The sequence below is a fragment of the Polyodon spathula genome, chromosome 1 (genome assembly GCF_017654505.1).
Source record: "Polyodon spathula isolate WHYD16114869_AA chromosome 1, ASM1765450v1, whole genome shotgun sequence".
Lineage (NCBI taxonomy): Eukaryota > Metazoa > Chordata > Actinopteri > Acipenseriformes > Polyodontidae > Polyodon > Polyodon spathula.
The window spans coordinates 60,234,770-60,247,617 of NC_054534.1; the positions used below are offsets into that span (position 1 = coordinate 60,234,770).

A 12,848-nucleotide genomic window follows, 5' to 3' on the forward strand; every position below is an offset into this window, starting at 1 on the left:
ACAGTGAAACAACCGGATTCTAATTTTCCCACAGGTTTACTGAAATATATATATATATATATATATATATATATATATATATATATATATATATATATATATATATATATGTAATTTTTTATTTATTTTTTTGGGGGGGGGGGGGGTGGGGGGGTTGGGGGTTGGGGGGTTTGGGGTTGGCGGATGGGTTTCTTCGCAAGCGTTGGAAATATGACTGGAATTCCATGCACCTGATTTCATGTTAGATGTTGCTTAATTTATTAAAGAAATGCCTGTCAACATAATTTGCTTGGGATATATCTGACCTGTTGTAACTTAAGATCAGAAGCTTGCGGTCCTGCTGGTCTGGTAAGTCACAATGCAAATGTAGTTGCATTCTATTTTAAACATGCTTCCCTTTATTTTACCTAGTTATACAAATAAAAAAAGAAGAAAAAAAGGTTTTATGTGTCGGGGGAAACTGCATGTTTTTGTCTGCTGTTATGTGTGTGGTGAAAATTGTGAATGATACAGTACACCTTAATGTAGGCCAAATTAAAATATAACTCAAAACTTGTAATTTTTGAAAATGACTCAGTTTTAAAGTATTCAAATTCTAACAACACGAATATGTGAATATGGATAGTCAGATTTTTGGTTCGTAAAATAATGATTTCTGTGCAGCATTGAGTTGAGGGACAGCGCCATCTGTGCCTACAGAAGTAGTATGGAATCTGATCAGTAACAGTACACACAATACATTTTCATCAGAAACAGTACGTTTAAAAACTACATTTGTGATACTATTGACGTTTTGTCAAACGAGTTACACCCCACACTGTATAATGATTCATCTTAAAGTGATTATTTGCTTGCACTATTTCATCAAATGCATACACATAGGTTTAATAGGGTCATTATGTATTAGTTTTGCCATCGCTGAAAAACAAAAACTTTTAGAGAAACAACAATATTTTGTATAGCCAAATTAAGCGTAATGTAGCAATTGCACATCCACATAAAGCATTATTTTATTCTGTAGAGGTGTAATTTTTGTATTCCTTGTGCCATGTTCCATATCTTCGTCCTTACTGAGTCTTCTGTGGAGCTGAACAAGACATAATTAGACTATTAACATATTTTAAGGAGTTTTAAAATAGGTAAGACATTTATTATCAAAAGTAGTAGTTTGAGGCGTTAATTTGCACAATATATAGCATACTAGTACTAATAGTACTACACATTTGTATTTGTGTATTTTATTAATTAAAATAAATCAATAAAATACAGTCTTTAGGTTTTATAACGATTCTGATGTAATTATGAAGCCTTCAGCGGACAGTCCTAGGTGGGAGGCGCAGAACAATTAACAGATTGCTTTTTAGAACTCCGCAGTCTAATCCAGTTCTCTGACCACTGCTTTCATGTATCCACAGAAGACTAATGCAGTAAAAGCGCTGCATCTGGAAACACCGAAAGAAATGATGCCTATGTTTTATACAACATAGTATGTTTATATTATGTGGCTAAATGAAATCATTCTTACGTTATTTTGACTACATGAACTCACCAGCAAAGATATCTATATCTATATATATATATATATATATATATTATTATATACGTATATATAGTATATATATGATAAATATTATATATATATATGCCCTTGCAACGTTTACTATACATTTCTCCAGTTTAATTATCGATAGTGCAAATTTAAGTGTACTGTATGTAACATTTAAACCGTTCTGCAGCACTAGGTAAGAAGCAGTACTTTCAAGTATAACTATCTTGAAAGAGACCAGAGCAGTTGCTAGTTAATCTTCATGCCAATTGTAAGTAGATCCGGGCGGTACACAGCACAGCGCGGAGAGATACGAAAGCAAATAGTGAGAGAACGAGGTAGACACAGAGGGAAGGGGTAGTGATGACCATGCTGCATTTTGGATACTGCACACTAGCCAATACACCTCCAAATCGAAGAAATTAATGTTGGAAAGGGTGCGTAATTGGTTGCTTTGTTTTTAAATGTACTTTTCTTTTCTTCGCGAGTTTCCGAGTGTTTACAAAAGTTTAGGTCGTGGATAAGGGGCGCTATAGATTCTCTTTGTGGCTTGCCTAGGTAGAACTTGCTTTGTAGTTTTAAAACATGAATGTTTCTCGCCTTGCAGACATTGTCCCCAAAGTTTTGAAAGTCTGAAAGAAAAAAAAAAAAACCTTTTTAAAACAAAATATTTAATATTTTAGATAAAGGGAGGAGTTGCTTAAATTTCCCTGTGTTTGTTTTTATTTGATTAGAATCGGACGGTTTTTTTTTTTTTTTTTTTTTGTTCTTTTTTTTTAGAATAATGTATGTGTCCAGTCTGCTTTGCTCATTCATGGTAGCGGCGACTAGTACGTGGACTGAATAGAAATGATGTGCTAATCACGGATATGTATATGCTATGTGTGTTAGTTTTGCATTCTTGTGTAGTGATTTTAGGTATATCTTGTTGTGTTAAATGCAATTTTTTGGATTTAATTAAGCCTGTTTTTTCTATTTAATTTATACACGTTCATTATGTCTGCGTACTACTATAGACTATAGCTACCGAAAAAGTATATGTTACAGTGGTGCCTGCTTAACTGGTTTACGGGGAGGCAAAATCGGTGTTTTTTTTTTTTCATCTCCCTTGAAAATTATTCCCTAATGTTACATACCTATTAAACCTTTGGGTAGTATTATGTTTTAGTCAGATTTGTATTAGAACAACGCATAGCGATACTTAAGCCCGTTTGGAGAGAAAAAAAAAAGTATTTGCAAATATTTGCCCTGAAGGCGTGAATACTTAGTCGAGGATGTTGGTGTCTTGCAAAGGAGAGCAACGGAGTTCTCTCTCGGCGCAAGGTTTTAGTTGACGTATCATATTTTTCCCCAAGACCAATTAACTTTAGAGGTGTAGAAGTATATGTAGAGGTGAAAATACATGTATTCACACAGCGAGCTTTCTGAAATAGCCTAAAAGTAAAGAAATGTGAAGAAATAATGAATTGAACGAAAGTTTTACTAATTTCTGAAAGCTACTAAAGTGGCAACTAACTGACTTATGAGACAAAGGAAGTTTAACTTATTAACTCTGCCCACATGCTTTCTATAACAAACACTTTAACTATTAACGAATATAAACTATTTACTGTTTTAAGGGACACTTCTGAGATGTCAGTTTCTTGATGGCTCTCTTACTGTATTTATGACGTAAAAACGATACAAATACATTAAAAATGTTGTCTTTAAGATAGACAGTACAGTTGTTATCCACATGTCATCAGTAATGGGTTTAACATTTACTGACACTAAGACATTACCTGCATTTAATTTACCTTGCACTGGAGGTAAACAATTAAATTGATGTAATTTCAAGCATATGGCTATTTTTTTTTTCTTGCCCGTGTTTCACTAAGATTTGTCATGTTTCAAATTGGAATACTTCTGTTATGAGATACTTATTCCAAAATCTGTAGTTGGTAAGGCATTGGTATTACATTACCCATTGTTTTCAAAGATACAGTGAAGCATACAAAGACAGCAGGTATCTAACCTAAAAGTGAGCAGACATTTTAAAATGGTAATACTGACAGAGAGACCATTTTTAAAATTTTGTTTCAAATAATACAGAGACAAAACTAGTTTCAGGTTACTCCTCTAGTAATTCAGTGTATGCTTGCACCTGTTTGGAGTAACAGGTCTGTTTTTCAGGTTGGTTGGTTGGTTTTAGTAAATCAGGAAAGGGTGATGTGTTAAGGCTGAGGCAGGAAGATTGAGCCCCCAAAGATTAGGCAGGATATTTAGAAGAATTCATTCTATGGATTATCACAGTAAAATCACATAAGTGTTGCTGAAACTCTAAAAATCTTTTGCAAATCAGTAGGTTGATGTTTGTATGGTAGGCCAACTAAATGGACACATTTAAAAATGCATACGTCTTTATTGATAAAGTAAAATAAAAAAGAAAACAGGAACTACACTATACATGCCCATCAGTTGTCACTTAAAACTGCCACTTTGCGTATTATACTGTTATACTGTATCTGTAGATAATTAGTGGTGAGTGAGAAAGAAGATTCTAGTACAATATACTAAACGGTTAAATTAAAATATTGAAATGTTATGCATGTACTTGCATACTGCAATAATGAACAAATACCTATAGCAGAGAAATATAACTGAGGATTCTAGTAACTTTATTTCTTTTCTTGCTTAAGAACTTTGCTTGAATCATTCTATATGGAATTCAGCATTAATGATCCATTTTGTATTGCAATCACCATTATATAAAAGCAACATTTACAGAATGAGTGACTTTGCCTCATAGAAACATCTCTGTTGCTTAAATAAGATGTTGACTTCACATCATTTGTTTGATGATATGAAAAGCACAGTAAAAATCTGTTTTGAAACTTGAACCAAAAGCCTGTTTTGAACATAAAAATGCAGTTATGGTTTTTTAAAAAAAAATAAAAAAAATAATTGCAGTTGTCTACTGTGGACAAGCAGTGAAAAGTAAAAAAGTACCTACATGTATTGCCTGGGCAGAAATGACTGATAGTTGTTTGTAATTGGGTTCTAAATGAAACGTAAATGCACTGTGTTTGACTACAAAATATTAAAATGTCCCTCTTTTTTTCCTTCTATTTTAGGAGGTTTGGTGAAAAATTCATTGTGCCACTATGGGGAAACACTCAGCTGTGCTGCTTTCAATTCTGTTGCAGATTCTTAGCAGCTGTACAGGAAACCAAAGGATGGAGCAATCCAGGCCCATGCAGTTTTCCCACTTGCTTTATAATGCCACTATATATGAGAACTCTGCAGCCAAAACCTACTTGCAAAGCCCAGTGAAAATGGGTGTTTACATTACACACCCATCCTGGGAAATTCGGTATAAAATAGTTTCTGGAGATAATGAAAACTTGTTTAAGGCTGAAGATTACACCCTGGGCGATTTCTGTTTCTTGCGTATAAGGACCAAAGGAGGGAGTACTGCTATCCTTAATAGGGAAGTAAAAGACCACTACATGCTGACCATCAAAGCAGTTGAAAAAAGCACCAATGCTGAATCACGCACAAAAGTTAAAGTACAGGTTCTTGATACAAATGACCTGAGACCTCTATTTTCACCAACCTCCTATAGTGTTTCCCTGCCTGAAAACACAGTATTAAGAACCAGTATTGCCAGAGTCACTGCTACTGATGCAGATATTGGAACCAATGGAGAATTTTACTACAGTTTTAGAGATCGTACAGACTTTTTTGCCATTCACCCAACCAGTGGTGTTATAACACTGACAGGTAAACTGGATTACTCTGAGACTAAGCAGTATGAGATGGAAATCTTTGCAGTGGACCGTGGAATGAAACTGTATGGTAGTAGTGGTATTAGTAGCATGGCTAAGCTGACTGTTCGTGTAGAACAAGCCAACGAGTATGCACCTGTCATCACAGCTGTCACACTGGTTCCGTCAGACACTGATAAGGATCCTACATATGCAATTGTAACGGTGGAAGACAATGATCATGGACCAAATGGGGAAATAGCTTCATTAAGCATTGTAGCAGGGGATTCTCTTCAGCAGTTTAAAGCAGTGAGATCCAGCCCTGGCAGTAGAGAATACAAAATAAAAGGAGCCGGAGAAGTTGACTGGGACAGTCAACCGTTTGGATATAATCTTACTTTACAGGCCAAGGATAAAGGCAGTCCACCCCAGTTTTCCTCAGCAAAGGTAGTTCATGTGACATCTCCACAGTTTAGATCAGGGCCTCCTGCATTTGAAAGAAGTATGTACAGAGTCAATCTTAGTGAATTTGCACCTCTGCATACCCCTGTTGTTATGGTAAAAGCAGTGCCAAATTACCCTCAGTTAAAGTATGTTTTCAGACACAACCCAGACCAGAAAAGATTTGCTTTAAATCCTGTCACTGGCCTAATTACAACTGCTGGACCAATACAAGCAGAATATGCACCACGATTTGAGCTGGAAGTTATGACCAGTGATAGAAAGGCAACAACAAAAGTTGTAGTTGATGTTTTAGACATGAATAACAATGCACCCGAGTTTCACAAGACATCTTATCAGGCCTCTGTCGATGAACATGTGCCAGTGGGTACCAGTGTTTTAACTGTAAGTGCCAGTGATCTAGATGATGGAGAAAATGGTTATGTGACCTACAGCATTGCCAATCTTAACCCACAGCCTTTTCTTATTGATTATTTTACTGGGGTTATCAGTACCACAAAGGATTTGGATTATGAGTTGATGCCAAGGATTTATAGTTTAAGAATTCGGGCCTCTGACTGGGGTTCGCCATATCGCCGTGAAGCTGAGGTTTCAGTAATTATTACTCTGAACAACTTGAATGACAACAAGCCACTGTTTGAGAAGATTGACTGTGAAGTGACCATCCCTCGGGATCTTGGAGTCGGTGAGCAAATAACTGCTGTGTCTGCTATTGATGCTGATGAGTTACAACTGGTACGATATGAAATGCAGGCTGGAAATGACCTAGACCTCTTTGAGCTAAACTCAAACTCTGGCGTGCTTTCTCTGAAGCAGCCTCTAACTGATGGCGATGGTGCAAAGGTCTCATTCCGCAGTCTACAAATTACAGCTAATGATGGAGAAAATGTTGCAATGCCAATGGTCATTAACATCACTGTGATAACTAGTCGGAAACCTGTTCAGTTACATTGTGTTGATACTGGTGTTGCCAAAATGCTGGCTGAAAAGCTTCTCCAGACAACTCTGCTTCACAGCCATGTTGAACCTGAAGATCATTTCTTAGATATACATTCAGATAACCGTTATGCCCCACAATTTTCTGACTCCTTCCCCAGTGTAATTGAAGTAAAGGAAGATCTTCCAGTAGGTGCCAGGATTATACTTATTAGCGCCACAGATTCTGATAGTGGTTTCAATGGAAAATTGAATTATGTAATTTCAGGAGGAGATACTGACAGTCGTTTTGTTGTGGAGATGGAAACTGGATGGCTAATGGTATATTCTCCACTTGACAGAGAAACAACTAACCACTACACTCTAAATATCACAGTGTATGACCTGGGAATACCTCAGAAATCTGCTTTCTGTCTTTTGGATGTAAATATCTTGGATACAAATGATAACATGCCCAAGTTTCTTTTGGATAGTTACTCAGTTGAAATAAGTGAAAATAAAGAACCGGGCAGTGATGTTATTCACATTGAAGCAGCAGATAAAGATTTAGGTCTAAATGGAGAAGTCAGGTATTCGTTACTTGCAGATACAGATACATTTGCTATTAATAATGAGACAGGAGTTGTGAAAGTTATACACCCATTGGATCGAGAAGTGCATCCTTCATATCTTTTGAAGATTGTGGCTAGAGATCAAGCTGTGGAAGAGCCACAGCTACTTTCAACTGTATTAATCAAAGTGACTTTGGAAGATGTCAATGACAATCCACCCAGGTTTATTCCTTCAAATTATCATGTGAAAGTACGAGAAGACCTGCCCATTGGCACTGTAATCATGTGGTTGGAGGCACATGATTCTGATTTAGGACAGTCGAGTCAGGTGCGATATAGTCTGATCGACAATGGAGATGGAAGCTTTGATGTAGATAAACTGAGTGGAGCTCTACGTATTGTGCAGAATCTGGATTTTGAGAAGAGGCAGATTTATAACCTAACAGCAAGGGCCAAGGACAAAGGCAAGCCTGTATCATTGTCCTCCACCTGTTACATTGAGGTTGAGATAGTGGACATAAATGAGAATTTATTTGCCCCATGGTTCCCTTCTTTTGTCGATAAGGGTTCTGTAAAAGAAGATGCACCAATTGGTACATCTGTAATGAAAGTAACTGCTCAGGATGAAGACAAAGGTAGAGATGGGGAAATCCGCTACTCCATAAGAGATGGGTCTGGCTTGGGTGTCTTCAAGATTGATGAAGAAAGTGGTAAGATTTGGTCCATTTTTATTTGTTTATTTAAGTCTGCTTTTCTGTCTTTTATAAACCCTGTGTATTCACTTTTTTCTTTCAAACAACCACATTTGTGTGTGTGTGTGTGATATATATATATTATATATATATATATATATATATATATATATATATATATATATATATATATATATATATATACACAGTGCCTTGCAAAAGTATTCAGACCTCTGACCAAATCTGTCATATTACTGAATTACAAATGGTACATTGAAATTTCGTTCTGTTCGATATTTTATTTTAAAACACTCAAACTCAAAATCAATTATTGTAAGGTGACATTGGTTTTATGTTGGGAAATATTTTTAAGAAAAATAAAAAACTGAAATGTCTTATTTGCATAAGTTTTCAACACCCACACGTTAATATTTGGTAGAGCCACCTTTCGCTGCAATAACAGCTTTAAGTCTTTTGGGATAAGTACGTACCAGCTTTGCACACAGTGTCGGAGTGATTTTGGCCCATTCTTCTTGGTAGATTTGCTCCAGTTTGGTTGGACTATGCTTGTGGACCTCAATTTTCAAATAGTGCCACAGATTCTCAAAGGGATCGAGATCAGGACTTTGACTGGCCACTGTAGGACATTCACCTTTTTGTTCTTGAGCCACTCCAATGTTTTTTTGGCCTTGTGCTTGGGATTATTGTCCTGCTGAAAGGTGAATTTCATCCCAAGCTTCAGTTTTTCAGCAGACTGAAGCAGATTTTCTTGCAGTATTTTCCTGTATTTTGCTCCATCCATTCTTCCTTCAATTGTAACAACATACCCAGTCCTTGCTGATGGGAAGCATTCCCACAGCATGATGCTGCAACCACCATACTTCACTGTAGGGATGGTGTGTCTTGAGGCATGGGCAGTGTTAGGTTTGCGCCACACATAGTGCTTTGAATTTTGGCCAGAAAGCTCTATCTTGGTCTCATCTGGCAAACTCCAGATGTGCTTCCAGATGGTACTTTTTGAGTAACGGCTTCTTTCTTGCCACCCTCCCATACAGGCCAGTGTTATGCAGAGCTCTTGATATGGTTGACTGGTGCACCATTATTCCACTCCCAGCCACTGAACTCTGTAGCTCCTTCAAAGTGATTGTTGGCCTCTCTGTGGCTTCTCTCACAAGTCTCCTTCTTGTTTGAGCGCTGAGTTTTGAGGGACGGCCTTTTCCTGGCAGTGCCTGGGTGGTGTGATGCAGCTTCCACTTCCTGATTACTGATCCAACTGTGCTCACCGGGATATCCAAACACTTGGATATTATTTTGTACCCTTTCTAATCTATGCATTTGTATTACTTCATCTCTAACTTCTGTAGAATGCTCTTTGGTCTTCATTTTCCTTCAGATTCACAGCCTTACCAATGATCCTTCAACAGTGGGGTTTTTATCCAAAAAATGTGACAGCAACTTTAATGGTTCACAGGTGGAGGCCAATGGTAAGGTAATTGTGTCCTTGTTTGGGCAATTTCTTTCATTGGTGCAAACTGGGAGCTTCCACGGCACAGGGGTTGAATACTTATGCAAGCAAGATATTTCAGTTTTTTATTTTTCTTAGAAATATTTCCAACATAAAACCAATGTCACCTTACAATAATTGATTCTGAGTTTCAGTGTTTAAAAATAAAATATCAAACAACGAAATTTCAATGTACCATTTGTAATTCAGTAATATGAGATAATTGGTCAGGGGTCTGAATACTTTTGCAACGCAATGTAGAGAGAGAGATTTTATGAAATGTGATTTCTAGTGTTGGTATCTGTCCATCCGTAAAAGATACAACAGAAGTGTTTTTAGTTTACACTAAACACAGATATATTGATTTTCATTAATAGAAAAATAGCCCCCAAACATTGCACAGTAATATTGCTGTGATTGTCTCGCTTTGCTAAAAGGAAATATGTTTAGCATTTAATAAGCAGTCGCTTGGCATACTTGATATCCTTAGGGTGAGCACCCTCAAACAAGAGGGTCAAGAGGTTCTGCTCTGTGACTTGTAAGCAGACAACATTTAATAGGGGGCCAAGCCAGGACAAAGGTCTTGTAGTAACAGCTTGGTCTATAAGAAGCCAAACAACATTGAAGTTACATGCATTAAATACAAGGTAACTGACAGCAGGGTTTTGAATGATCTACAGGTTTAGAAATGAATGGCACACTGAGATGACTAGCTTTGTAGCAAAGGGATTAAACTACAGTACTTAAAAACAAGGGGCATGGCTGAAGGGTTGAAGTAAAGAGGGGGAACATCAGAAGGTACTTAAATCAAAAGGAAGGAGGATCTCAATGAATCCTGATTAATAGCCTGTGTTAAGTGAATTGTGACAATTTGGGAAAGAACAAAGTCCATAAATTCCACCCAATTTTACATCAGGAACTACTTGATGACTGCAGCAGATGGGCCAGCTGTCACAACGGCATGCTTGAAATTTCTGTTTCCAATGCTAGTTGTCTTGGAATCAAACCAGATAGGCAATGAATGGTCCTCCAAACATTTTCCAGCCCTTGCTGTATTGCTGTGAAATAAACATTACTCCAGTGAAAGAAAAAAGGATTTCCAGTGTCAAGATCACTGTGTACCATCATGGGTGGTTCTAGATAAGGGCTTTTTGTTTTCTTTTTTTTTTTTTTTTTTTTTTGATTATGTGATGTGTTTTTTTAAAGCTGACTGTTCAGTTAAACTCTTGGAAAAGTGTTGATTGTGAAACAAGTTTACTGTAGTTTTTTCTCCCGTAACTTGTTTGAGATTATGATTCTGTTTAATTGATAATGTAAAAAAAGACAGCTGCTTATTTTTTATTCAAACAGAACGCAAACAGAGAGTGAAGTTAAATTGATTTAATTGAAATGTAATTAAGAGGGAACTATTTGCAAAACAGGTTATAACATTTTTGCTACTAGTCGTTGAGATTTAGTTTCAATCAGGTTGCAGGAGAAAAAACTACAGTAAACTTGTTTCACAATCAATGCTTTATATAAATGAAGAACCCTGTAGATGATGCACTTAAAAGTTTTTGTAACCAGACTGCCCATATTTTAAGTGAGTATAAAGTTGGAAATGTAACTTTATCGGCTGGTCATCCAATAGTTATCTATTCTATTACCGAAATACTGACTTTAATATATTTTTTAGAGCTGTATGGACATCGGACGACTAGGACAAACGTTTATAGCAAATATGTAATTACATTTTTGGTGGAACTTTCATTTGTACGTTACATGTTTGCATACAAACTATCCGCAGTTTAAACATACATTCACTGTGAAAAACCACGGTGGAAAAAGTGTAAAGAGGTACAAAGAAATGGAGTGCTGGTTAAAACTTCACGTCACGTGGGCAAATTTTGATGTGCAGTGCTCGTCTCACAGTTCGTTACCTCTCACGATGAGTGTCACTACTCGTCTCCAAAAGCAGCTTATTTTTCGATAAAACACCAGTGTGAATGATGATGGCTAACGTCATTTAATTAATATTTATATATATATATATATATATAATATATATATTTATATATATAATATATATATATATATATAATATTACGCGTTTTCACGAAAAAAAATTTTTTTATTAAAAACACCGTAACCACACACTGAGTGTAACACAGATGCCACATGTAGACTGCATTTGTGTTGTCTGTCTACGCTTTACATTGGTACGACATGACTGCAAGATAAACTAATTGAAAATGAGCAGTAAAGGGCAAACTTGCTAGAACGGGTGTATTTTTGTTTTTGATACCTCAATCATTAACTGGTTTTCTTTGGTCCTTTTTTAAAATTACAGATGCATTTGTAAATGTATGTTGGTAGATAACTGAGCTATACAGTTTGTTCCACAACTGGAACATTGCCTGACAGAGATGTGTAACCAGTTTGACACTATTTAAGAAGTACACTTAAGGTTTTTTTGTTGTTTGTGTGCCACATTTTAAGAGAAGATGCAATGTTTGCCACAGATTTAACTGGGTCACCCAAATGATAAAGAATCCAACTAGATTTTATTAAATCTGTATTTAGTTGTGAACACTGGGTACAATTAGACATTAAATGTATCTTATTTTTAAAAAATATTTACAGTACAGTAGACAGGATTTATTCAAGTATGGTTCAATATTCTCTGTTGGTCTTGTATTAGTGCTATACAAAAAATGACACCAGACAAGGTATCCCAATGGATAACAACAAATTGTTAATCTATCTTTGGGAAAGCCCTCATTGTTTTAAATTCATTGAGAGGTTGAGCATGCTTGTAAAATGTTCTTTCCTGTGCCATCTGTTGATGACACAACAGAAGCACCAATACCCCAAGAAAACATTCGATACATTATTTAGGTCCTATAGTCACACTGCACCATTTCTTGACTTTATCTACATACTTAGTAAAATGATTTATTTCTGTGGTGAGGATTGACCGTTGGTTTATAGTTTTAAATAGAACCATTATTTTCTATTTAAACACTTTAAAAAAAAAAAAAAAAAAGATTGTTAAAATGCTGATTACGATATTGAAAATTAAACTAGGAACAAGTAAATAGATGTGCAAACATTGTCTTTCCCCACAACCCCACCCTTTCATTATGACTTTCAGTGTGGGATTGTTATGCATTGAACCCAATTGTTAGGAGCACAGCCTACAGGGAATTTGGAGAAGGGTATGAGATTACCACATGTGGTCTCAAGATTACCTCCCACCAAGACATAGCTTTATGGGCAACAACATAAAAAAGGAGTAAATAATGATGTTAGCTGCCAGAAGCCACTGTGGCTTTTAGTTGGCAAACAGCATTTCATTCAGTTATTGAATTTTCTATGGGTCTTTAGTTTAAGGCAAAATGCATCTGTTTTCCTCGTTTTTGTGTGTTGAGT

At 36.2% G+C, this 12,848-nt stretch overlaps 1 protein-coding gene across 4 annotated transcripts in view; it reads left to right on the plus strand.

Annotated features, from left to right (window-relative positions):
* The first annotated feature begins 225 nt into the window (after positions 1-225).
* LOC121320385 (protocadherin Fat 1-like) overlaps positions 226-12,848 on the plus strand; it is a 71,556-nt gene continuing 58,933 nt past the window's right edge. For 3 of the 4 annotated variants that reach the window (XM_041258688.1, XM_041258664.1, XM_041258679.1), the window contains exons 1-2: positions 1,896-1,983; positions 4,660-7,951. In XM_041258688.1, coding sequence (XP_041114622.1) covers positions 4,690-7,951 — 3,262 coding nt within the window. In that variant the 5' untranslated portion in view covers positions 1,896-1,983; positions 4,660-4,689. Of the gene's footprint in view, positions 349-1,895; positions 1,984-4,659; positions 7,952-12,848 lie in introns of those variants that run through there. The other variant, XM_041258672.1, reaches the window with a different exon arrangement.